The 27,585-nt window shown below is 33.0% G+C and overlaps 2 protein-coding genes across 3 annotated transcripts; both read right to left on the bottom strand.

The window, feature by feature from the left end:
• Positions 1–4,550: 4,550 nt before the first annotated feature.
• On the bottom strand, positions 4,551–6,985 carry LOC143571684 (uncharacterized). Of its 2 annotated transcripts, none has more exons than XM_077057050.1 (3): positions 6,396–6,985; positions 5,537–5,626; positions 4,551–5,173 (listed from the first exon to the last, which is right to left on the bottom strand). In XM_077057050.1, the coding sequence occupies exons 1-3, from the start codon at positions 6,506–6,508 to the stop codon at positions 4,639–4,641; spliced, it is 738 nt and encodes a 245-aa protein (XP_076913165.1). In that variant the 5' UTR covers positions 6,509–6,985; the 3' UTR covers positions 4,551–4,638. The 2 variants fall into 2 exon arrangements, with proteins under 2 accessions (XP_076913165.1, XP_076913164.1); XM_077057049.1 differs by having other exon boundaries at positions 5,537–5,629.
• Positions 6,986–14,583: 7,598 nt separating this feature from the next.
• Positions 14,584–25,561, bottom strand: LOC143571689 (transportin-1-like). Its single transcript, XM_077057054.1, has 29 exons — positions 25,385–25,561; positions 23,688–23,975; positions 23,218–23,307; positions 23,003–23,080; positions 22,839–22,919; positions 22,630–22,680; positions 22,400–22,485; positions 22,050–22,116; positions 21,902–21,958; positions 21,791–21,820; positions 21,640–21,699; positions 20,721–20,834; positions 20,480–20,593; positions 20,298–20,396; positions 19,489–19,614; positions 19,347–19,421; positions 18,787–18,858; positions 18,592–18,702; positions 18,421–18,504; positions 17,623–17,730; positions 17,408–17,509; positions 17,188–17,250; positions 17,009–17,083; positions 16,400–16,471; positions 16,190–16,314; positions 16,043–16,094; positions 15,901–15,969; positions 15,230–15,289; positions 14,584–15,003 (listed from the first exon to the last, which is right to left on the bottom strand). Exons 1-29 carry the CDS (start codon positions 25,556–25,558, stop codon positions 14,920–14,922), a joined length of 2,667 nt encoding a protein of 888 aa, XP_076913169.1. The 5' UTR covers positions 25,559–25,561; the 3' UTR covers positions 14,584–14,919.
• Positions 25,562–27,585: the final 2,024 nt, after the last annotated feature.

The following is a 27,585-nucleotide window of genomic DNA, read 5'->3' on the forward strand; positions in this document are numbered from 1 at the left end:
TGTATAGGTTTTCAGTAAGTGGTACTTCATGAATAAAAGTTTTTGTTTGCCTCGTGTATTTTTGAATTATTTAAGTGTTAAATAGAGGTGAAAATGAGATGGGTATATTGGTAATCTTAATTTATTTATACACTATACTAGCTTATATCCAGTATGACATATGGGTCCAAAAAAACATTTTTAAGATAGTAATAATATGATACATGTACTTTTAGATATCAAATTACACTACTACAAAAACAGCTATTTGTTACGGCCAAATCTGTAGCAAATCCATAGCAAACCAGGTGTTTGCTACGGATTTGGTCTGTAGTTGCAAGTCTCGTAGCTAACTTATTTGCTACGGAATCAGAATGTTGCTACGAATTTAGCTACCAAAAGAAACATCGTCATTTTAGCTATGTTAGCTACGGATTTTGTTATAGAATTTTTTGCTACGAATTTTTAGCTGCCAATTATTAGTTACGAAATTTTGCTGCATTTTAGCTACAGACTTTTAGCTACAGAATTTTGCTACGATTTTATAACTACGTAAATTTGCTACAGATTTTTTAGCTACAGAGTTTGCTACCGAATTTTAGCTACAACTTTGACTACGAATTTTTTCTAAAGATTTTGCTACCATCTAGCTAACAAAATTTGGTATGGTTTTTGCAATGAATTTAGTTACGAATTTTAACTAATTTTTTCTACAAATGTAGCTACACAAATTAGTATGGCTTAGCTACGGATTATATAATGTTTTAGCTATGCATTTTATATATATTGTTTTAAAATCTTTTCTTTTTTTATATATACACCCATGATGCCATTATTGACCGTATAGGTTCCATTACCTTAGCTAGAGTAAACCCAATGTCTAAACTCGTAGTTCCTTGATTGGAACTAGTGGTAGAATGGGATTAATGTACCGGATCAAGTACTAGTACTTATGTATGTATTTTGAAGCAGGGTATTTTTGTTATTTTTAGTGGATTGAACTCTATATCTTCGTTTTTTTCCCGTCTACCAAACACTATAAGGTAATGATTAGTTTTAATAAAGTGGCCTAACATCATGATGGAGTGATAACAATCTATTTTTTCTTTTGTCCCACATTCCCTCGTCTATTTCATCACATTGTGCCTTAGACATTCCATTCCGTTCAACTTCAGTTGAATGCGATGTGCTACATTGTACTTCCCTTCGATTGATTGTTTATAAAACTTATTTTAAGGATACGATATTGAGCGATTAAAATTTATTTGCCAATCAAAATCTGGCACAAGTTCACTTATACGCATATAACAAAGTAACTATATATAATAACTTGTGTCATATTTGACATAACACAAACTAATCATATGCGATAAACTAAACTAAAATTTTCTTTTAGAGCTAACTAAAGTAATTGAACGCTAGTTTGTCAAGTTAGTTTGGCAATTCATTTCACGTTCCTCTATCTTTGATTTTTTTATATCAAGACTTGCTTAAGATTCACGGGTCTAGAAATTTGGGATGAACATAAGATGAACAAGGTGCTATACGCGATCATTTTTGTGGCATGTTGGTGACTTGGTGTATTTGGAAGACAATGAACGAAGTCTATCATCTTCCAAAGCACTTTGGCCAATGTCTCAAAACGATGAACAACATAAAAATCATCGGGTTTAATTTGGATTAAAAAACAATTTTCTTTTAAAAATTTGCTTTGGAACAATTGATGTAATTTTGTGTTGCAATTAATTCATATTTTGTTGTTTGATTTCTAGCATCTTATTAGTTGTTTAAATAAAATTCATCTTCAGAAAAATCATAAATTGTATTGTTATGTAATAAATTGGATGTGGATAACTTGAACTAAAATTGGGGTTGAAGGAGACTAGATCAAGAACATTTAGAGAGAAGTTTAGACCATTTTAATTCATGTTTACTTCATAAAGTTCATACGAAACCTAAACTCCTTAAAAAGAATTACGTAAATAGAAACTAAACACTAAGAGTGAGAAACATGGGTAAAACTCAAAGCACTCACTACATGCAAAAATAATAAAAATAATATATAATTAAAGCATTAACAAGTGAAAGCACATAACATGTATTTATCATAATTGACAAAAACCCGAAAGGACGTGCGGCATGTTGCTAACCGGTAAATTGATCAATATCTATAATAATATGACAAATAATTATAAGGTATTAATGAAGAATAGATATAATGCATGTATTATTGAATGCACTTTTTGACTAGCATAGCATATGACAATTAGGTTCCCGTGGGTTCCAAGTAGCAACTAGTGACCACAAGCGTCGCTGTGAATTTGGACTCAAGTGTAACAACCATATGATATAGCTAGGGATGTTAGATAAGAACTTATTTTATTGAAATATATAAATAAATAAAAGATTAAGAAAGTTCATTTAATCATTGAATGAGATTGATCAATGGTTTTAATCAATCAAAAATCTGATTGTTGTTAACTAGAATTTTGAAGAGTTTTGTGGTTAACTAAAATTAACATTTTTTTTAACTTTATAAACTAGCCACTATCAGAAGAAACTCCTAATAGGTAGCCACATAATTTTCCCGATCTAAATCAACCATGTTTTACATAAAGAAGAATATTTGGTAAGCTTAGATCTGGCTCTGCCCGATGAAGGTGCAGGCAATTAGATATGCAACGCAAACACGATATTATATCATAACTCGATCTCTACAATTCTCATTAAGATCGAAAATCACATATTACAGTAAACAACCCGCATGCCAGGGTTTTATAGTAAGTACAAGAACTTGAAAAACACTAATTCGATCACGGTTACAATTCCTAATCATACTAGGCTTGTAATTAACCAATTAATTAACAAAAACTCTTGATTCAACCTTATCGGTACTTGACCATGCGCTCGATCAAATTCAGACGTCATACATATGCTCGTATGGGTCGGACCAAACATAGATGCCATCCATGAGCTCGGATTTGCAGCCCAACCCAAACGGGCAATTACGGGCCAACGCCCAAACTATTCTGGTTCACCCTGACATTCTCCACTGATCAGTTGTTCGATTGTGGCTGAGCAGTTTTTGGATATTAGTTTCTTTTTTTTTTTCGCCCAAAGTCTAACACAAAACACATCAAAAAAATCTTAAGGATTATTTCATAAGCGAGCAAAGAAAAATGAAAAACAAAAATGAACTTTAACAACAGAATTATATGTATGTAATCATAAAAATTACACAACTATATGAACAAAATTACATATATGTAATAACATCACAAATTCAATATACATACATAATTAACTAAAGTAAATGGTTTTAATCAACTATTTTTTATTTAAATTCTAATCAATTAATTTATGTCCATACTTTTTGCTTATTTCTTCGTTCCTCGAATAGATTTTGTATACATGGGAGATTAATAATACTTTTACATGTGTATACTAAGGATGCCATGATAACACGGTATGTTATTGGTCCTTTTAAGATATGATGTCACATATTAGAAATGGTTTACTTTACTTAAGTATTAAACACGATTTGATTTAAGCGCGTTCAACCCAGTTTACTTACTATATTGCTGGTTCTACATGTAAGACTCTTCACGAGTGCAAGTATTTAGTTTAAAAAAAATAGTTAAAATAATGCATGCGTGTAAAATAAAATCCTTTCACAAACTTAATGTCACCAATTTGTTAAGCCACCTGCGGATAAGTTACCAAACCAACTTCGACACAGGTGGCCGTTTCATTTTTGGTAGCACATAATTCACATGTTTGGTTTAGTCTAAACAGGCTAAGGCTAGTTCGAGTCGAACCTCACAAGCACATTTAGCTAAATAAGTGTTAGTTAACCCACACCCCATTGATTTACACCTTCTTTTACATGCGTTTTATAGAATAGCAATCTATGTGAATTGTTTTTATGTTAAAATTAAAACATTCAAAAATAAGTTATCATAGTTTAAAGACAAAATTATTAAAAATAATAATAAAAATCATATTTACGTTTGTCTCAACTTACAAAGTTAATGTTTATAAAAAGTTCATACTAAAAGTCATAGCATGTGAAATACATGTGAGCTTATTAAACTATTCTTTGATTAGCATCCTCTAGTAAATAATAAGTTAAAAAGTAATATAGACCTAATCACGTACAAACATTGATCCACGTCTAAAACCTGGTTGGATAGAATGGTTTTAAAACATTGAAGATGTGACATAAAAGTGGAGACAAAATAATGATCTATTTTTTAATTTTGTCCAGTTTAAACTATAATTGCTTAGAAAACAAAAGCAATATGTAGGTTTAAAACATATGTAAATAAAACATATACAAATTAAATAAGTCGTGTCCGTATCAACCTACAAATACACAATTCGTGTTAGAGTGCATCTGCGTGGCAATATTCGGTTCATGCCATGTTCGTGTTCTGGTATATGTAAAACTTTCCAGGTTTATGCCTTTTCAACTCTGGAACACAACCCGTTTAACCGCATGAGATGTTCTAATAACTCGCCAAGAAAACTAAAATAAAACAATAGTGCTCAAACAACTCATCAGTCTCACACAATTTATCAATCAAAACAAATAAAACATAAAAATCCATATCTCACTTCAAACTCAAAAGAGGAATAAACCACGCTGCAACAACACCATCAATACCTCCTTGGAAAGCGATCGCGGTCCACAAACCTCGCGGAAGGGCACTCAAACGCCAGATGTCCCCTCCCACCACAATTATGGCAGATAATCAAATCAACACAATCACGACTCATATGACCCACTTGCTGGCAGTTCCTGCACACAACGTCACGAAACCCGCCACGTGAGCCCCCTCGGTCACCACCCAGCATACCCCCCTTCGGGCAGTCTCGGGCAACATGGCCCGCCACATTGCAGGAGTTGCAAACGGGGTCGTTTGTACAGTCTCGGGCAAGGTGACCTGTTTTCCTGCAGTTCTTGCATGCTTTGTCATTGGTGCAATCGACTGCTATGTGGCCTTGTTTGTAGCAGTTGTTGCATAAGCGCACGTCGCCAGGTGGCAGCTGGGGAGTGGTGCAATTTTTAGCACGATGCCCTGCCTTCCCACATGCGTGGCAGATGCCCTCGTTTGGACAGCTCCCGGACAAGTGCCCGGGCTCTCTGCAGTTCCAACAGAGAGAGTTGGTGCTACATTCTGCTGCAATGTGCCTGTTACATATCACATACGGATACTGTTAAAAGACATATATACCCTTGGAACCTTTTAAAATATCATATAATACAAATTAGGACCTCTTAAATTTTAAGAGTTACTAATAATGCATAAAATTTTGAAAATGTGGGGGTAATATGATCTTTTAGTCACACATGTACGGTTAAACTACTTTCAAAAATAGTTACAAAATGGTCATTCAACTAAAAATTCATTTAAATGGAGTATATTTGAAATTTCAAGTTTGAATTGGGTATAAAATATGAAATTTTATTAAATTTAATTTCCGTTTTTCAAGCTATAATTACATCATACTCATTATAATAATATAAAAAGACGCATAATCATAATAATCTTACCCGGGAAGTCCACAGTTATGACAAATGGCGACGTTAGGGCATTCTCTAGCATAGTGACCAGGTCTTTTGCAATTCTTACACAGATCGCTTCGGCTAGAAAAGTAAAAAAGCAAACAACAGTTGTTAAGAGACGGAATTGAATCGGGTCTTCATACCACTTAATACTTATACCTTGTGCATAGACTACTTGTGCATTTAAAGAGTTCGGCTTATTTTGGTTGCTGATGAATATAACTATGTGGTACCTAGAGTTTATTTATTTATTTATTTTAGCGTCTAATTTTTGGATTAGTGTTAATTAACAATTTAAAATGTTATCATATATAATTTAGTAGTACTCATTAGTGATGTGGAAGGTTGGTTTGTTATGAGACGGGATAGTGATCGGGTTTACATATTACTTGTACCTTATGCATTGACTACTTGTGCATTTAAAGGGTTCGGCTTCCTTTGGTTGCAAATAAGGATTACTTCGTGGTACCTAGAGCCTCTTTATTTATCTATTTCAATGATAAAATATCTAATTTTCAGTGAGAATATAAAATTTAAAATATTATCTATAAATAATTTAGTTGTACTTTTAGGGTGTGTAAAGGTCGGTTTGGGTAGGATTTGGGCTCAAACCGAACAAAAACCAAAAACTTTGTTTTTGGGTTTCTGAAAACCATTCAGTTATTTTGGTTCGGTTATGTTTTTTCGGTTACGGCAAAACAAAATCAGAACAGCAAAACCTGCTTTTATAGAAAAAAAAAACAAAACATAAAACCGCACGTGTCTCAGCTTTTGGGACCTAAGTGCCTCTTGTTCTTTTAAATCAGGTTCAACATATATAAAAAAACAGGAAGTTCAGAACTGAAACCTGAAACTCTGACGAGAATCCCTCCGATACGGGGCACCACGATAAGAACTGCGTGCAGTACGTATCTTGCGGTCCATGGGACTCCTGCTTCGGCTCCTTCCATCCGAGCTCATTTTCAAATCAAAGTAACAACCAACCGACCAACCACCTCCACCACCCTGCCCATTGCAACCACATCCTCCATGAGTCAAAATCCAATCATACTTCACCCCAACACCCAATCACGACACAAATTATTCAACACGCATACAAATCATCATGCATCATTTACCAGCAGGCACCAAGGCTGTGCTCACTTAGATACCCAACCCAACACGCACCACGTCATCATTGATCACATTACTGAAAATTTAACTCAAAAGCCCACTCCGGCTTCATACAATATGCAACTACAAACTACTTAGGGTATACAACAACCGGTCACATCGACTTGTTGTCTGTGTAGGTTTCAACTTTCTCTAAATAAAAGGTGTTGTTTCTCGTCAGTTTTATAAGCATATATAGCCCTGCTAAAGAATGCTCATCATCTGGCATAAACCAATTAAACCTTATACCACTGAATTGCACATACATTGTTGATGATAAATTGATAATTTTAGCATCTTACCTTTTGGGAACATATAGCAACCCAGAAGAATGAAATAACTAATAAATTCATAGCACATGATGGTATAATAAATGGTAAATATTAAACAAACTAAAAATTGCAGCTAGAGGTTCCTGATCGATTTAGTTTACTGTTTATGCTAGAAGCCGGTCAAACTAAACTAAACCAAACCATACAGTAATATTTTGGGCTATGTAACCTTTTAAAATTATACAAGCTTTATAACTATATTAAGATGGACTATTCACATAACTGAGCTTTTGCTTAAGAATCAAGTAAACGAAGTCAGCCCTTTAGGTTTTAATTGTTAGAACAATATCCTTCTCTATTCTGATCACACTTCTGGTTTGAACTATGCGGTTCATGCGGAAAAATATCAGATATCGGTTATCGTGGTGGGATATCGGTAATTATAATACCATGCAGAATTTATATATATAGCAATTTAACACTGGCAATTCAGTATACTCTCCTACAATTAACAAATTAATCGTTTGCATCTTACAAAACACTAACAATTGTAGCAAGTAGGAACTAATTAAAACTTAAAACACCAACATTAAACACTAAAATTGACGATTATGAGTTAAAAACTGATATCAGGAAAATCAGTGATATATCGGTCAATATCTCTGATATTATCAGTACCGATGCTATAGGTCGATTACCGCTATAGGACCTACCGATGCATTCGAGTTATAGATCCACGGGAAAATTGGATGAACAAACATTATATATGTGTATACGTATTGATTCTAGCAGAAACATAATAATAATAATAATAATAATAATAATAATAATAATAATAATAATAATAATAATAATAATAAACAAGGAAACACGTATATTAAAAACGGAAAGACATGTATGAATTAATAACTATAAAATTGTAAAACGATATTGAAATTGAAGATACAGCAGGGTGCGAAGGGAATTGAATACCTGAACAAACGTTGTTCAATTGCGAGAGAACGATCAAGGCTAGGGTTTGTTTCTGCTCGATCTGGAGACAAATTAATAATAATAATAATAATAATAATAATAATATCTGCTTATGATGCATATATAAGTTTCGTGTATCCCCCTACACTATATTAAATGATACTTAATACCCTTCAAACTTATATATTTATTTATTTATTTATTTATTTAATCTTCAAAAGTGTAGATGCTAGATATAAACAAATCTAAGGTATTATGGTGTCATATTCATATCAATGGCTAGTTTTACTCATGATGATTTCGTAAGGCTGTTCGCTGCCGGAGTTAAGCCCGCAGGCTTAGAAGGCCTGAACGGCCGTTAAACACCGCTTTGAGGGGCGGTGTTAAGGGTGCGGGCGGTAGCAAGTTAACGATCGAAAGGGTAAAGAGGGGGTGTGGCGGCGGCTCCTGACGTGGATGGTGATTAATGGCCTCTCTAGCGTTTATCAACAACAGTGCAAGTGAATGAAAGTTAGACATGACTAAAGGAAATCGACACAAGAATTGCAATAGTTAAATGATATGGTATCGGTTGGTAAGACCTCTAGTTTTGATCATTTGAAGTCTTAACCCTTTGATAAAGTAAGAAAGTAGTATAATTATATATACTTTATATTATCATTTGAAGTCTTAACCCTTTGATAAAGTAAGAAAGTAGTATAATTATATATACTTTATATTTCTTTTTTATAAAAGATAAAAATACAATAAAAATGTATATTAAAGTCACGTATTTATTCATATATTTTTTTTAAAAAGAATATATATGTATTTTTCTAAAGGCATGCACTAGAGCTACTAGATTACAATGTCCAATTCCATCCTCAAAAATTGTCCAATAAACTGATTTGTGTTGTAAACTTGTGATGATATGTCATGTCAAGTTTTGATGCCCCTAATCTTCACCAACTTGAGAACATTAAGTGGGTGCTAAGGTAGGAAGCAACCAATAAACCAATTGTTTCCAAAATGATTATAGAAAGTCAAACTAAGAGCATGTTTGGAATTTTGTTTGAAAAATGCTTATTGGCTTTTTCAAAAAACCATTTTGAAAAGTTAGGTTTTGGGGCTTTTAGAAAGCTGTTTTTTAACCCTTTCAAAAAGCTACAAGAAAGATTTTGTGGTTGCCAAACACATTTTAATTTATAGGCTTTTTGAAAACACCAATAAACCAATAAGCAATTTTCAAACTAAATCCCATACATACTCTAACCCAAATAGTTAAAAGAGGCAAGTGATAACTGAGTTACCACTGATGGTGCTTTCCATTGTTATAACTGTCCAACTATCATTAGCTATAACCGTCGGTTGTCAAAACCAAATAAAACGTTGTGATGATTCGTCTCGTATATAAATACGATCGTTGGTCTAGTTCAAGTACAAATTTTCATAGCGGATTTGCATATTACGTCTTGGATCCACAATAAAGTGTCAAGTTAGCCATAACTATACATCATTACCAAAATCAAGCATGTGCTTATAGGCTTATGTAAGCTTTCTTGATATGTTTTTCCTTGTTGATTTCCTACTCCTTGAGTCATTGACTTGTTGAATTGCCTCACTAAGGTTGTCTCACATTCATCCATAATTTCACCTTCATTCTCATTTTACTCCTATTGGTAATTTTAATGTCATCGGGTAATTTAGGTGATCGGGATTTGGAGTACGCTTTTGATTTTAAGAAGCCATTATGGCATTGGTACCATGAGGAGGTTCTAAGGGACACCACCCTTTGGCGAGTCCAAGGTAGCGCCTTGCTAGGGTCAATGGGCAACGCCCCTAGCTAAGTAGTGTTGCCTGGTCAGTTGTTAATGTCTTGGAAATCAATGATCAATTGGAACGAATCATTATTGGCAAAGCAATTGCAATTGATGAGTGACAAATGATGCAAGTGTATAAGTGCAACGTTTATAACTGTCACATGTCATGCATACCATTATGGCATTGGTACCATGAGGAGGTTCTAAGGGACACCACCCTTTGGCGAGTCCAAGGTAGCGCCTTGCTAGGGTCAATGGGCAACGCCCCTAGCTAAGTAGTGTTGCCTGGTCAGTTGTTAATGTCTTGGAAATCAATGATCAATTGGAACGAATCATTATTGGCAAAGCAATTGCAATTGATGAGTGACAAATGATGCAAGTGTATAAGTGCAACGTTTATAACTGTCACATGTCATGCATTTTTGTGAAGAACGACAATAATTCGTTGTGACACTTCAACCCATATTATATTGTAAGAATTCATTTGGTCATGTTAAAACACACCAAATCAACACTTTGAATTTCAGAGAAGAGAACTTTTCGTTCTTTGAAAATTACTTTTTGTCTTATCCAATTATTGATTTCGTGTATGAGCAAAACGCTGTTTTTTATAAGTGGTCACATGATTCAGAAAGCTATTCAGGATATCAGATTGAAACACGAAGCCTACATTTCCTTCTCTTCTCCGCTCTTTTATGAGAAACTCCTTTCGATATACTTAGTAGATACAACACAACACCAGCATGATCATTTAAAAGGCAAGCAAAGTTGATGTGAGTTTCTTCCTTTTAGCAAAGAAACTTATAGTCTAAACTAGAACGTGTTTTGTTGAACACCTTTATACGAAAACAACAATTGATCCAACATGTCCTTTTTTGTTTTAACTCCTTTAGGTAAATGAAGATATGATTTGGTAAAGATTAAATCAAAATATATGCATTTTAGAGATGGTAAGTGTGTGTCACAACTAGATCTACAAACTATTTCGCACCGAAGCTCTGGTACGACTTGTTGGTCTCGAATGCGCCAAGGACTATGACTATATATGTGTAGAAAAGAAAAGAAATAATTTTCATAAGAACACATATTATCACTTTAATAATTGGTAGGGACTTTATTCATCCATTCTCTCTTTGCAATTGTTTTTTATCTTTTATTTGAATATGATTTTATTCCTCAAATCTTGATAAAAAAAATGTCTTTAGAATCTCTCTCCTTTATTCTTCATGGTAGATGATAATCTTTTATGAGATTTATTAAAATCTCATAAAGATTGTTTAACTTTTCACTTTTGGTTGTAACTTGTAACATGGCTATGTCCTTCCATCTCATCTTTGGCGTTGTGAGAGCTGACAAGTGCTCGGTTTCCAGTGTGCACCGAATTTGTCACACCCTCAAAATCCACTAACGGAGTTTTATCGTCAGAGGGTGTGAACTAACAGGATCGGAATCATTAGTTATAATCAAACCATAAAAACGTTTAACTGAAAATAAGTGCGGAAGCGTAAAACCATAGAAACCAATGTTGCGTCACGCAGGACGACTTAAAAACCAATGATAACAGTTTAAAATAAGTTTGCATAATTAAAAGTGTTTCAAGCAATGCATGATCCTAAACCGCTCGCCCGCCTCGGCTACCTGAGAATAACATACTAAAAGTGTCAACACAAGGTTGGTGAGTTCACAAGTTTAAATAAAAATAAAGCGATTAGCATTTGCGTTCAGCGTTTTGCGTTACAGCGTTTTGCGTTACAGCGTTTTGCGTTACCAGATAGTGTTATGTCAATTATATATCTATAGGTAGCTAGCCTATAAAACAAGTATCACTAAGTGTTCGACACCGAAGCTGACTGTTTATCATTTGCCTTGCCACCAGGTCATCCAGACCATGGTATGTGTTTAGCCAAGATTACACCCGCTCGACCTCCAGTCGAGTTTAGCGTTGGGTGGGGTTTGTCAAACCCAGTAGTACTACTCAACAATGACTCGCTATTATCCAACATTAAACGGTTCGATGTAAATGAAGGACTTTAGTTAACGCGTTTGCCACTTAGTCTTTACAAGTGATATATAATCTATATTAACAAAATCTTAAATGTGTTTTCGGAGTATGTTATCTCCCCCAAGTGAAAAGCGTTTAAAAAGTTTAAAAAGGGGAAAGTGAAACTCACTGTTTGCGAAGAAATTCCCAAATTAAATCACCAAGATGCGCGTCACAGAAAAACTCTCTCTAGCGTTCTAAAACAACAAAGAGATTTTTCTAACTGTCGGAATATTATCGAGTCTCTAGACCCGGCACATAATACCTATGCACATAACATGTTTCGTGTTTCGTTTGTGAATCGTGTGTGACTTTAACAAATGTATTTGTGATACGTTACATGTGTAAGCAATTATTTACGTGTCATGTATTCATAAAGTACATCACTAGCAATTACTCCCCGTAAGGGCAATTTGGTCAACACATAACAATTAACTAGCCATTATTCCCCATGAGGGCAATTTGGTCAAATCATAACAATTATATAGCAAGTATCATGTTTCATGCATTTTCACAAAACTCAGCAGCTAGTTTCACCGAGACAGAAATTCTGCTTGAAAGATTGTACTATTCCACCGATCATAGCATCTCAATTAATTCATCAAAAATCATCACAAAAGCATACATGTATTAGGTTTCCATAACATGTTTTATTTTATTTTTATTCCACATAGGTTTCTCACAATCATCAAATCATTACAGCAAACTCATAACAGTCAAATTCATGCGCAACAGAATGTTATTTGCAATTCCCGTTAAACGAAAAATCCAATAAATGCAAGACCACTTGGGTTAGGTTCCTAACTCAATAGGTCAACTTCCAGAAGTGGAACCAACCCAATTGGTCTCGTAGTTCATGAGATATAACATTTACAAAACAACCTAACAGCAGGTCTAACAACTCAGCTTTGCATAACGTTTTTGTAAAATCATAAAAGTTAACTTTTCCACGTCCAAAAATTGCAAATTTACATTCTTTAGAAACTAGACTCAACCTAGTTTACTGTAGTATCAATAATCTCAACCAATTTTCACATTTACACTTCGTTACAGTCAATTAAACATCAATAACACAATCTGTCCAGAAACTGTTTGCATCCAAACTCAACATATTAACTATCTGTGGACCATCATGCATTCATATAACACTCTAGACTCCATAAACACTATCCATGCACATCAATTACACATTACATACATGATTAGGGTTTTTGTTTGAACTCAAATCAAAGACACAAGCAATTAACATGTAACAATATCCAATCTAGTTATCAAATCATCATACAATTAACAACAATCATATTAACTACATATACACATGAAATCGGCCCCTAGGGTTTACAATTAACCCATTAAACATCAAAATTAAGTATAAAGAATGCATATGATAGTCGTTTATACCTTCCTAGCACCTTAATCTTCGATCAAGGACTTGATTTGATGGTTGTATGTGTGTGTATAGTGGACGGCAGCCAAGGGAGCAAGGGGGAAGGAGGCCGATCGGAAGTTGGGAGAAGAATAATAATAGTTAGGGTTAATTGTTAAGGATATATTTATAGAGTACTATGTTACACCTTGGCCCCTCCACTTCTAAGTATTACTTTTCCTAGCTTAAACTAATTTAGTTCTTGTTTCTTGTCTAGCATTACACACAATATAATCAAGTAACACATATGTTAACACATAATTATCACATAATTATTATGTTGACGTTTTTCGTTTGTTCACCAATCGTTTGCGTCAACTCGTTTGCGTTTCGGTGCAAATCCCGAAAGACTACACATGTAGTAAGTGTTAAGCGTCATTTAAACCCTAGTTTAAATGTAATGAAGTGTGCGTTATAGATTCAATGATCTTTAAGTTTGAATTGATGGAGTTGAGTTAACTGAGTTAACCTGAAATTGACGATTGTCACAGAATTAAAGGCTGGTAATGGACATGCCGGAGATCAGATAGTGGCCGGAGACTTGCTAGATAGTTAAATAGCATTGAATATAACAGTGTCTTATAGAAAGAGAAAAGAGAGAGATGAAAAGATGCTTATATGTATTATAGATATAGATAGATAGATAGATAGATAGATAGATAGATATAGAAAGACACTTAAGCCTTTAGAAGCCAACTCAGAACGTGTAAACTAACCAGTAGATGGCTAGCTTACCGACATGGTTAGTGTGTGAAACACTTGGGTAAAGGTATGTCTAAATATGTGAAGTACCCATACACTAACTTTACACAGTCTGTGTATAGAACACTTTGGTAATAAAGTATCGAGTTCGTGATCGTTTAGGTTAGTGCATGGATACTTTACACAAATCTTTTGCCTACATTGGTTGACATATCTAGCTACTAACCATTAATGATTAGCACTAATGCACTACCAAGTACTAACCTTTAAAACACACAGGAAAATGTTAACGCCATCATAAAGAGCACTATTAACCTTTAAAACATAGCATGTACAACCACATAGGAAAATATTACGCTAACATAAAAAGTTAGCGTGCAATATTGGTTTAACCTTTTGCATGAGGGTTAACAAATACCTAGCCACTAACATGGGTCGTCATTAAAAAACTCAACACTTAATTAAGTAGCTCATATACATAATTGTTAACATTTATCTTTTGCCATATTTGAGAAAAGGGTTGCCAATTTGTACCATATTCAAAGACAATAACTTATGGCCTCACCATATAGTTCAAACTTCACAATCACAAAGTGATCAACTCGGTTCAATAGGGTTACAGTTAAAATACAACTTTCCAATCACTTCAATCCATAACCCCATTATCAAAACTAAACCAGAAACTGATCCACTAACAGGTCAGTGCAGCTAGAAAAACACGAACCCAGTACAAAATGCAATCACAATCTGTAAAAATCAAGAAAAACAGAAAAGACGAAAAGGCACTGTACACCAAATCCATTCCCAAGTAAACCTAATTTCATCCCCTTGGATTTCAACAAAGTTGAAGTGTCAAATCTTGTATTTTGCATCGGGGAAAAGCAAAATTTGGCTTTCGTCGATAATGCACAACATGAGTTCAATATTGAGATTGAAATCCACAGCTCCAAAAGAATGTATGAAAAAAGAACACTTTGATAAATGACCAATTTGCCCACCAAAAACAGCTATACTTTATACTTTGACAGCTTCTCTTGTATAGGTGGCTCCAAAGCCGACATACACTGCTCCCATGCTCCATTCTTCAGCATCTGTCGTACAATACAATAAATTAAATATTCAATAAACACGACTTTGGAGAACTTTCAACATGTTTGACCCCCCATTTTACCGTTAGCTAAAAAGTTTTATTGGACCCATTAGTAAATACTAAATAAGTTGAAACCGTCACATGCACTAGATATTAGAGATTCAATTTCACCATATATAATTTGAATTTTTGTAAATAAATGTATAGGTCAATGAAGAAGAGGATACCTGTTTATATCCAAGCAGTACTTGTGAAACTTCATTGTGTAAATCCTCACTCCTTATTTCCTGTAGTCAAAATAAAAGTAGATACCGCTTATTTTTATAAATGATTATACTGGACCAGGAGACATTAAAACTGATTATTGTGACTTCAAGTCTCAAAAATTAAATAATTAATGCCAAAATGCAGATCCAAATACCTTCTCTAGATATGAACGGGGTCATGTCTGTGCAACCCCTACACGAACGCAGAAATCTAGCACAAACCAAAATATCGTGTACCCTGAACACGACATGAGTTTTTGTGGGTTGACACAAAACTAGCCACTTAATCCGAAATTATATTTCATTTTACTCTGTTGCATATTAATACTCTAAAATAAAAAACTAACGTTTACCGTGTAAAACCTAATGCTAATTTCCCTTTCATATTCTAAATTTTGGCAAAAAGTTGAAATAGTTGAATTTATGATACAAAACCCATTTGTTTAAAAAATTAGCCGTGAACCAGTTAGATTGAACAGAACACGATCCGTATAGCTAAACATGTACTGATGTACGCGTTCGACCCAAACCCGTTCAGAAAATCTCACCCCTAGATACAATATGATAAATTGGTTTGTCAACCCATATATTTGTCTAATTTGGCAATTAATGAAAAAAAAAACAAAACTTACATGCCAGCTGGCAATAGCTCTACATAAGAAAGCAAGTGAGCTCAAAGCCCCTGACGGGTTTGCTTTAACCTGCAAATCAATCAAACATAAGTTTTGTATCAAAAATTAAAATCAAACAAAAAGCTTCACATTAGTACATTACCATTGCACATAGACCTAGAAAAGCATCCTCCTTTTCAATATCATCACGAATCCTGTCAAAAAATAAAAATTAAAAGAATTATTATGAAACTTATAATTAAAGCCTTAAAAGGTTTAAAACAAATTTGTATTCAACAAAGTTACTTACATAGATAAAGCAATACACCATGACTGCATGAAATGCTCCATGTGTGGTGATACAAGCTCAGGGCAAACTGAGGCGAGTCTACCCAGAGTGATGGCACTATTTTCAATTAGTGACTTATTGAGCCCCTGCTTGCCATAGAAAAAATAAAAGTAAATAAAACATTCAGATAAATAAGAATTATAAAGAAAATAAAACAACTAACTAAATTACCTCTGCATGTTGTAGAATTGGGACTAAGCATGAAATTACAGTCATCACCACAGGAGAAACTTCCTGGTTAACCTAAAGCATTTATTAACACAAAAAACAAAAAAAATTAAATATCCTGTAGGTTAAGTATATTTTCAATGCATACAAGTTTCTGTATAGTTTTATTTAATATATTAGATTGTTATTCAAACAATCTGATTATTTTACTGTAATAATATTTAACACCCTAATATACAAGATTATATATTAATTCTTTTTAGACAAAGTTTTGGAACTAAACATGAAAATACAGCCATCACCACAGAAGAAATTTTTTGGTCGAAAGCTCTCAATTTATTAAAAAAAAGAATTCTAAAATGTTAAGCATGTTTAACAAAACAGAAACAAAAAATTTCATAGACTGCACGTTAAATCTAACAAATGTGTTTAGCAATGTCAACTCTAATGGGTCAACCAAGTATGCTAAAAACTATAGATAAAAAAGGAAGCGAGTCAAATTGGTCAAAAGGTGCCCAAAGTATATTTTAATGCATAAAACCTCCAAAATCATTTTATTCAAAATATTACACAATGATTCAAAATATATTTTCTATAGTAAACAGAACACACCTTAATTGCTAATTCCCCAATAGCCCAGCATGCATTATTTGCCACAGAGATAGTTTCCTTTAGTTTGGGTGTATTCTGCAAAATGTGATAAATTTGTATTTATATCTTATTATACCTATATAAGAACGCTAAAGATCAATTATATGAAAAAGAGTCTAAAACTCTATAAATCATCATACCAGTTGCTTGGAAGCTACATCAAGAAACTCAGGCAAACGTGGGCGAAGATGAGTTGGACAAACCTAAAAAATAAGTCCAAAAAAAAAAGAACAGAAGTGTTATTTAGAAATGTGAATGTTTGAAAATACGAATCATATTTTTAAAAGTGAAAAGCATGTTTCTTTGAGTAATTATTAGCGAAATAATAAATAAATATAGTTGACAAAATTACAAACTTACCCTTGCAAGGTCTCCAAGCAATGCAAATGCACTTTGACGGATATCAGAACTGTCATCCATGCAACATTGCAAGAGGAGATCCCTTAAATTACTTTGCAATACCTGTTACAAAAAATTTGATTATAGATATGAAGTTAAACGAATACAGTCATGCACACTACACACAGTTATTTCTTAACTGTATCAAGTAAAATTTTGAAAACAAAAATTAATACCAGATTCTCAATTCCGCTACCAAGGCCTTCGGTCAGTCCAGAGAGAAGATCCAATGAACAAACAACAAATTCCTTGTCAAACTGCACTCCAGCTGAAACAGGATCAACCTGCAACATAAGCACACAAAATTAACAAAAGTTCATATATGTGACTAGAACACTAAAATGAAACGTATTATTTATTAATGATCCTAATACATTAAAAGTTTAAATGTCAGTTTTTTTAACGTTTAGCTTAACGGGTTCAGTCAGTTTCGTGTTCGTGTCACCCAACGATTCGCAAGTGACCAGCTTAACCCATTTATTTATTTTGTTGGTTTACTTTAGGCCAAAATATAAAACAATGTGGCATAGTTTAAATATATGTGTTTTAAAAAGTAAAATAATATGTAAATTTAGAATTTTAAAGTGTTAATATCCAAAAGAACTAAAAATTTAATTTTCATGTTAAACGGGTCGTGTTCGTGTAAACCCATGAATACACTTGTTGTGTCCGGTTCATGTGGGTAACATGGTTTTCAGATGTGTGCCATGCTCAGGTTTGTGTAAAATTTGGGGTTTGTGTCGGATTCAACCCACCAACATGACTCACTCAGCAGCCTACTTGTAATAACTGAAAATTAATAATAATAATAATAATAATAACAGCAACAACAATAATTATAATAGTAATAGTCAGTGTTATGTTGCACGAAATCCCATATTAATATAATACACACAAAGGATATACAGATATAAACTATTAACAATATTGAACATGAATGATTAATATAGTAATAAACTTTTTCTACCGACAACCTTGGTAAGCTGTTGTGTCTGGATAATGTCTAGGCATCTCTGGAAAACAGGCTGAGAAAACTGTAAGAATCCACTCCCCAGTGCCTGAAAAACAATGATATATGTTATTTTGTAATAATGATTCTAAACTTATAAAACTGAAATAAATCGTGTATGCAAATGAACTTTTACCTGTGCTATGGATGTAAAACACTCCAAAAGTGGGAAAAGGTCTTTGTCTGAATTTGAAAGTTGTTGCCACTTGCCAATTAATGGTGGCATCAAAATTTCAAGACATTTAGGCTGCAATTAGCAATGTCAATTTAATCATCCAAATCACTAAATTAAATAAAGTTAGATAAAAATATAAGTTAACCTATAATTTACCTGATTCAAATCCTCACCAACTGCATCTGCTAAAGTACCAATAGCATCATAAACAATTCTCAGATTCCTCCTCTGCATACCATTAAGCAAAAAAAAGGTATTAAAATAACTTGGTTTTTATAAACACATAAAATACACTAACTTGTTAATTATAAAAATAAATTTTGAGACAATTGCACAAGTTTCCATGTGGTTTGACCATATTGCAAGTTTGGTCTCCAGATTTTTAAAATGCAAACTTCGATCATGCACCGAACCTTGATTTTGCACTCACCAAATGTGATGAAGTCAATGTTAAGAGTTCTGGAGTTTGAAAGAGTGTTTTATTAGGATTCCAAATTTGAAAAGACACAGTTACCCTCACATGACATCACTTTTTCATTAAAAACTAACCGGGATTAACAGTGGGTACTACAAGTGCAACCCTCTCACAAATGTTTGAACTAAGTTTGCAGTGTTAAGCATTGGGAACCAAACTTGCAATATAGTCAAACCACAGGGACCATTTGTGCAATTTTTTAGACAAAAATTGAACAAACAACAGAAGATTAAGTATCAACCTGATATTTTCCAAATGCGCACATTAGATGCTGTAAAATGATCTCCAGGTGTGGTGCTAGAAGGTCAGCGACTTCCTGAAATTTAAAAATAATAATAATTACATGCTTTCATTTTCAATCATATTAATTTACTCATAATAACCTCTTCAAGAGTTGCAAAAGCTGAGCAGGCAGCCTCCTGCACACGCTTATTATCATCCAAAATTCTTCTTAAAAGACCCGTGAGAACTTTTTCAAACTGTTCATGTCCCTCTCGGTGACCAGCGCCCTAAAACATAAATCAGTAAATTAACATCTGCTTCACATTAACAACTATTCAACTTTAATAATTAACATCCAAAAAACTTTGGGAACAATACGGTTTCATAAAGAGAGTGATATTAGCCAAGTGTGTAAGAATTAGGCTTGTTAACAAGCCGAACACAAACAGAGCCTGTTCATTCACTTAACTTCAACTAAGCAAACGACCGAACACGAACACTCAAAACAAACAGATGTTCTTTATGATCGTTCGTTAAAAAAATAAATGTGTTAGTTTTCGTTTATGTTAGTTCATTAACATTCTAATGAACGGTTCATAAACATACACGAACGAGCATAAACATATACCAATTAAATCTAAACGTGAATACGCAAATTAAAGTCTAAAATATGATTATCCTTGAAACAAACATTTTAAAAGTTAAAGAGTTCTAATTATAAATCTAAGTTGATTTTAAAGTAATATAAGTAACAAATAAAATTGCTAAACGAACAAATGTAAATGAACAGACATAAATGAATGAATGAGACGTGTTCATGTTCGTTTGTTTACTTACATGAACAAACAAATATGTTCATGTTCGTTCGTTTATTATATGAACGAACATAAACGAAGTTCCCACCGAACAGTTCACGAACGGTTCCCTAAACGTTTGGTTTGTTTAGTAAGAATAAATCATCATATCATACCTGGACAACAAATTTGCTAAAGCGTGAAAGTGTCCAACAGGAAATGCTTCGTATCAATGGAAACTTATCATCCAATAAGGGAATGAGAAAAGCTACAATCTACAAGAAAAATAAAGATTTCAACTAAAAGAATTTGTTACAAAATATTATAATGATAATGTGCTTTCAACTATAGAGCTAACCTCTGAAAGATGAGGATAAAGCCCATTAATGCAGCCCTCAGCTATAGCACCAAGAGCTAAAACTGCGGCTTCCCTCTCTTTCCAACTTGCATCATCTGACAAAGACAACTTTGACTGCACACACAATAACATTACATGATTTCTCATGATATAAGGAAAAAGAAAAGGAAATGACAAATCAACTGTAAACAAGTAGCTAACTTGGAGAATAATTTTATATTTTCAAACATTAAACAGTTACCTGAACAAAAGTCATTAAAGTTGGAAGAATCTCATCACCAAACACATTAGAGATCATATCCAAGGCAGCAGCACTGCACTTTCTGAGGTTCCATATATTCACTATGTCATCATCCTATAATGTCAAAAGAAATAAGATTATTAGAATAATAATCTACATATGAATACAAAGCTTTACGAAGTTGTAAGTATTACACGTATACTCTGGGCAAGGCCTGTAGAACCGAGCGTTCAGTGAACCATTCAACAAGAATCATGAACAAAACTTACTGTTCATTTAGTTAATGATGCATGTCATTTAGTTAAATGATACATGAGCACATGTCTTGTTCGTTCATTTGTGTTAGTTTACATTTGTTTATTTTATGTTTGTTCGTTTATGTATTCATTTAAATGTTTATGTATTCATTTAAATTGTTAGGACCGTTACAATTTAGTCAAGCTTTAACTTTTTTTTAGGCCCAGCAGATTAATATTCACGTTTACTTTTAACCGGTCTTTGCTCCGTTATGTTCGCTTATACTGGTTCATCTATTATAGTTATATTCATTCTTTTAAGTTAGTGAGCCGTTAGATTATGCTATTACCAAACGAGCATGAACACGCTCATTTTCTTAACGAGCAAATACAGAAGAAAACCCTGTTCGTTTAACTGTTCGTATTCAACCGTTTGCTCAATTCAAGTTAAACGAACGAACATGAACATGCCCTATTCATGTTAGTACGGTTCGAGCGAACATGAAAATGAGCATGCCGTCATGCCCTACTTTAGGAGACTTTAAACCTGACCCTTAACTTAATTAGTATTACTTATTTCTATAATTCGACCAGTTTAAGATCAAAAAACAACCCAAATCGGTCCAATTATTTATAAATACAAGATAAAATTGGCAAAACAATGTATATCCAAAAAAACATACATCATCTTCAGCATCTTCTGATCCATGAAAACGTGATGAATGGAAACGTGGCTTTAAATCCTGCATAGCTAATATAAATAAGAAAATTGTTCATGAACAACAAGTTTAAGCACAATCCAAAAGAGTTCTAAATGAAGTCAGAAACCAGAACCTGATCCCTGTCTGGAAGAGAGCCGTCCTCCTGCATTAAACATATCTAAGTTAAAATCTTAAATTTTCATGTTAAAATATATGTTGAGAAAGAGCACTGAAAAAAGCTGACCTCTGCATCTAGAAGTGACTCATCATCATCTGCATAAGCCATGTTTGACAGCAAAATCTACCATACAGGCTTAAAGTAAGACAAACTAATGCATATGGAAAAATATTAAAAACATTATTAAATAAATAATAATTGAAGGATAACATACTGGAATCAAACGTGGCAAGAATGCTCTTAAATTATCAGGTGGCAATGGTGCTTCACAATATGCAGACCTGCAAATAAAGATTTATATAGATAACATAGAAAGTATAAAAGTAAATTACTTGTTGAAAATACTGAATGATAAATTTCTTGTAACTTCATCAACCCATATTTTAATAATAATATGAAACTATTAAGCCAAACAATAGATTGTATCATAACATGAAGCTAAAAAAAACAAGAATCTGGCATATAACATATGTTCTACATTGTTGAAACGTATGCGAATGTTACATTATTAACTTTTTAACTTAATAAAGCAATAAAGTTTTAGAGGGCACAAAAATGGCTTACCAAAATTCACAGGCTTCAAGTGACACTTCCTCATCAGGGTCCTTGTTCACTTGTAGCATGTATTCAATAACATTTTGCAAATGTGGCTGCAAGCACAAAAGCATGATGAACAACATGAAATAATACAAGAAACATAATCACAAATTTATAAAAGATGAAATAAGATAGCAGAAATTGTATAAAGTAGGAATATGACAAGTAAAAAAACAAAAATTTAGAAAAAGACCCACCTCGAGGAAAGAAGGACGAACTTCAATTAGTTGCACAAAAGCCGAACAAACCTATCCACCATGGGAATAATTATTGATTTCAATTAAAGAAGTATTAAAACAACCAAAAAGACTAAAATTGCAAAAATTGTTTTCAAAAACCGCATTCAAAAAATAAATATCAAGCAGGAAGGGTCAAGATTTAAAATTTCAAGGGTTAGAAATATTACCAATTTCCGTACTTCTGAGGATGAATCATTAGCAAGAACAAACAAACCTTGCAAGTATGTATCCATAGACATATTCAAAACCTGTAGAAAGTTAAGGCATTTACTGACAGTTACTTTCTGCAGTAAAAAGTATAGATATATAGTAGAAAGATAACAACACTTACTGGTGGCATCAACATAATGTACTGATTAACGGAACCCAATGCAAGTTTTCTAAGAGTGGCATTTGGAGATTGAAATAACTGTATTAAGAAAACACCACTTAAAAGAGTCAAGACCATGAGATTGTTAACAAGAACACACACACACATTTATATATATGTGTGTGTGTGTGTATGTATGTATATGTATAGTAATTAAAATAAAAGGAGAATGTTACCTGAAGTAATCTTGGGATGAACACATCAATGGGGCGGTCAGATGATCCAGGACTTTCTGCATCCAAAACTTGAGGAATATCCTCGCAAATCTGTATTTACAGTAACTTTATTATTCATGCATACCGTCTGTATGCTCAATATACAGTTCTTAAGCACCTTTGCCATAGTTACTTGAACAAAACCACCTTGCCGTTTTAATATATTTGCATTACTTTATGTAGACTTTATTGATCTAAATATTATTAGTGTCCATCCATAGAAGGATACTATCATAAATTTTGAAAATTCTCTTTTAACATTTTTTCACATCCAAAGTTCAAACATGAAAAGGCACACAAGAAACAGAAACAAACAAAAGAAACAAGGATCAAATGTACAAAACCTTCTAGAAAAAAAAAATCCAACACTAAGATGAAAAATACTAGAAAAGACTATTATATAAGACAAAAGAAATTGATCCAAAAAATACCTTAGACAGGGCATCCATAGCACCTTCCATATGAACCAAGTCATTACTATCTAAACACTTTACAAGTGTATTCAACAACTCGGGCCATCCCAAAACACCACCGAGCTGAACAATAACACTAATGATCGTTCCTGCAGTAGATCTGATTTGCCTGTCTGTTGAGCCTAAACATGGTAGCAGCTCAGCTTTTATGTATTCCTGATTGGTTGGAGGCATTGACTTAAATGCGGTTTTTAGATTGTTTTTCAAAAGCAATCCAGCTGCCTGTCGGACCTCCACTGGCTTACCCTGTAAATTATACAACCCAAAGTTTCTAATTAAAGTTGATATTAAACAAGTAGAAAGCATGCTATACTATTGCCATAATTTTCCTGTAATTAGAAGATTTTATTATAAGTTCCTCATTAGCAGCAAATGTCAAGAACTCTATACTAATCATACATAATAAAGACCACCAAAAGCTTTATAAATAACAAACTAAGAGCATTCTCATCCCATCCATCATCTTCTCCCCCATCTTTAAATTTTAAAAAAATCTACTAAAAACTAACTCCATCCCATTCACTATTTGTTTACCCCAACCTTAAATTATAAAAAGTTGCTACACCAACTTTTTATATATAAAAAGCTACTATTCACCATTCTTTAAATTATTGTGAGTGTATAAAAACGAGAAATATAATAAAATAATTGTTTGTGAGTATGATAAAGATAAAAATGGTGGATGGGTTGTGGAAGATTTTTAAAAATGAGTATCAAATTTCGAAAACTATAAATTTTAGTTAAATTATAGGGTAAAAAATGATGGATGGAATGTGAATGCTCAGATAATAAGATGAAGGACTTGAATACTTAGCAATTGAAACTCAGTTATCACACTAGTACTCATCTAAACCGATATATACTAAATACCAACCATAGTTAAATCCCATACTCAAAACCTACTGCAAGGTAAACGTTGTTATATAGAAGAAAAAGCTATCTCTTTTATGCTTTAAATCAAAAGTTATTATGAAGAAACTACCTCTAAACAGTTTATCTAAGACAAAACTTCATAATTATGAAATAACTATGATCAACTATTCAACTCCAAGAAACAAAAAGTTTGTATCATGAAAAGGCAAGCGATGACTCACCTCCAAAAACCAACCATCCCAAACTACAACCCTTAACGAAAAGCTTCAAGGAAAGTATACTTAAAAGTCTATTTTTACATCATGTTCAGTTGTTTGTTGCTTCATAGTTTTCTAACTTTGATAAATGCTTACCCTAACATTACTTTATTAGAGTTAAAGCTGTCCACTAACAAAAAAAAGTATTTAAACTAGGCTAGGGTGTGTTAGCTACAAAAATCCAAATAAATCATGAAATCAATCCTTCTTGAGCTTCCAAAACATGAATGACAATATGAGATCCACCTACAGCTATACTATTCAACTCACTCAAATCTCTCATTTTGCTACAAATCTCAGTGATCAAATGATGCAATCAGAGGTCAGTATGATTCTTCTCAATCAACACAATTACACAACCTTTAACAGATTGCAATACAGCATCCAAATAATTATTATACAAAAAACACATAAATTAAGAACTCAACGATATAATAAACTAGAAGCAACGAAAACTAATAAACGTAATGAAACCCTAAGAATGAAATCAGCGGCCAATTTGTAAGAGAAATCAAATTGAATAACCTGAGCCCTAGCTAGGATGAAGGCGAGATAATTATTGAAATCGGGGAAGTGAGAGTAGTGCTGGAGTTGCTGCCATATCTGAGACTTATCAGAGGAAGGTGAAATCTGCTGCTCGAGTAATCCGCAGATCTCCTTGAAGCCTGCTTCCTGAGGTTGCCATGTAGCTGCCGCCATAGGTTTGATGGTGAACTCAAATGGTTGCTGAATTGAAGGGAGAAGCTTCGAGGCTTTGCTTTGCTTTGCTTTGCTTTCTTTTGTTACTTCAAATCATTCATCAACACAACACATGGGATTAGTTTCGGTTAGGTTAGGTTAGGTTAGGTTAGGTTAGGTTAGGTTAGGTTAGGTTTGGTTTGGTTCGGTTTCCCTTTCTTTTTTCTAATAAGAAGTGAATTCATCTCACGTATAACTGTTTGATGCTAGATCAACTCCTCAGACATACGCGGTAACCGGATGAAATTCGTAAACCCTCGTCTGGTTCGAACTTGAAATTAAAGCCTTGATTCGTTTCTTCACTTGTATATCCGTCAAACTGTCCCGAGTTTTAATTACCGGTAAAGCCATGATTATGCCCCCTTTCTCTTTCTTCTAATTTTTTATTATTATTTATTATTCATGATAATAATATAAGCCCTGATGGTTTATGAAATTATGAAAGTTAGATTAAACTTGGGTTTAAATGTATTTGTTTATGGCTATTTCTCTTTCTTCTAATTCCGTCGTTTTTTTATTTAATAATAATAATAATACACATACAAGCCATAACATATTATGAAAGTTAGATTAGATAAAAATAGGGTTTAAATAATTGGTATCGGGTTAATGGTTTGACGGGTTTTGAGTTGGTTAATCTCTGACGTATTTTATTATGGTAAAATAGTTTAACTTTAACTTGTCTATATTTAAAATCATGTAATCCACAAATGAATTATTATTTAATCTATTTAACTAAGCATGTTAAATTGGTTGACGGGAAGTAATTAGCTAACTGTGGAATTCGTCCTTGTGGTATGTTCAAATTTGTTGTTTCAGTCCAAAAATTTAAAATTTGCTAGTTTTGTCCATAGAGTTTCATTTTCGTTGCATTTTTCGTCCATCTCATTAATATATTTTGGATTGAAAGAGCAGATTTTAACAAACTACAAGGATGCAAATGAAACTATGTGGACGAAAATGAAACTATAGGGACGGATATAACAAAATTTAAATTTTTAGGCTAAAACAACAAATTTGAATAGACCACAAACGACGAAAATCACACTTCTCGTGTAAACTTGTTAATCGGGTTGGTGGGTGTACTGAATGGTTTAAGTGGGTAAACGGTAACCTATTTAACTAAACAGGTTGACGAGTTGACGTGTTTAAACAGGTCAACTTGAACATAACTTGTTTAATTAGTCAGTCAAGTCAAATATAACAAATCTATTAAACGGGTTATTTGTGATAACTAATAAATGTTAGCAAATTAAACCGTGATGTTGCTCTATTTTGAAAATTTGTATAATATTTTTATTGTATTGTATGTTTTAGCAAATTAATTTAATAATTACACATTTAAATCATGTTTTAATTTTATATTTTATAATTTTTACTATAACGTTCAAAAAGGAACAACTTTTACTATGGTAAATGATTATTTAAACTAGGCTTTGGTTATTCACACACCCTTTGACTTATACATACTCACTTTCAAGTGTGTTCCATATGATAGCATAACCCCTATACGATCGTATGTAGGGTGTGTGGATAACCAAAGAGTGTATGAATAACATATCCCTTAAACTATAATAAATAATTATTCTAGTTTTCTAATAAAAAAACAATCTAAAAAGTGTTGTTCTAGGGTTAATAAAAGAACAAAATAAAGGGAATAATTTCATCAGCTTTTGAAATAAAATAGATAATATTATGACAACTTTTAAGTATTTTTTATTGAAATAAAATGTGAAAGCCTACTTTATGTTCTTTTATATGTTTTAGTAACTACATATTTTTTATATGTACTAATTACTACCTCTTATATACTTACCGACAAATTATTATTTTTTAGGTATGGGATTTTGTTGAATTTAGGATTTGATTTTAACCTTTACACCATTTAAATGTGTCATACTCGCTCATACCCCGCCCAAAAAGTAATGAATCTTCAGAAGGTTAGCGACCGATTGATATCAAAATACTTAACACAAAGTATGCATACC

This window comes from Bidens hawaiensis, unplaced genomic scaffold, assembly GCF_021521415.1.
Source record: "Bidens hawaiensis isolate Kalapana, Puna unplaced genomic scaffold, B.hawaiensis_p1.1 tig00025498_1, whole genome shotgun sequence".
In the NCBI taxonomy this organism is placed as follows: Eukaryota; Viridiplantae; Streptophyta; class Magnoliopsida; order Asterales; family Asteraceae; genus Bidens; species Bidens hawaiensis.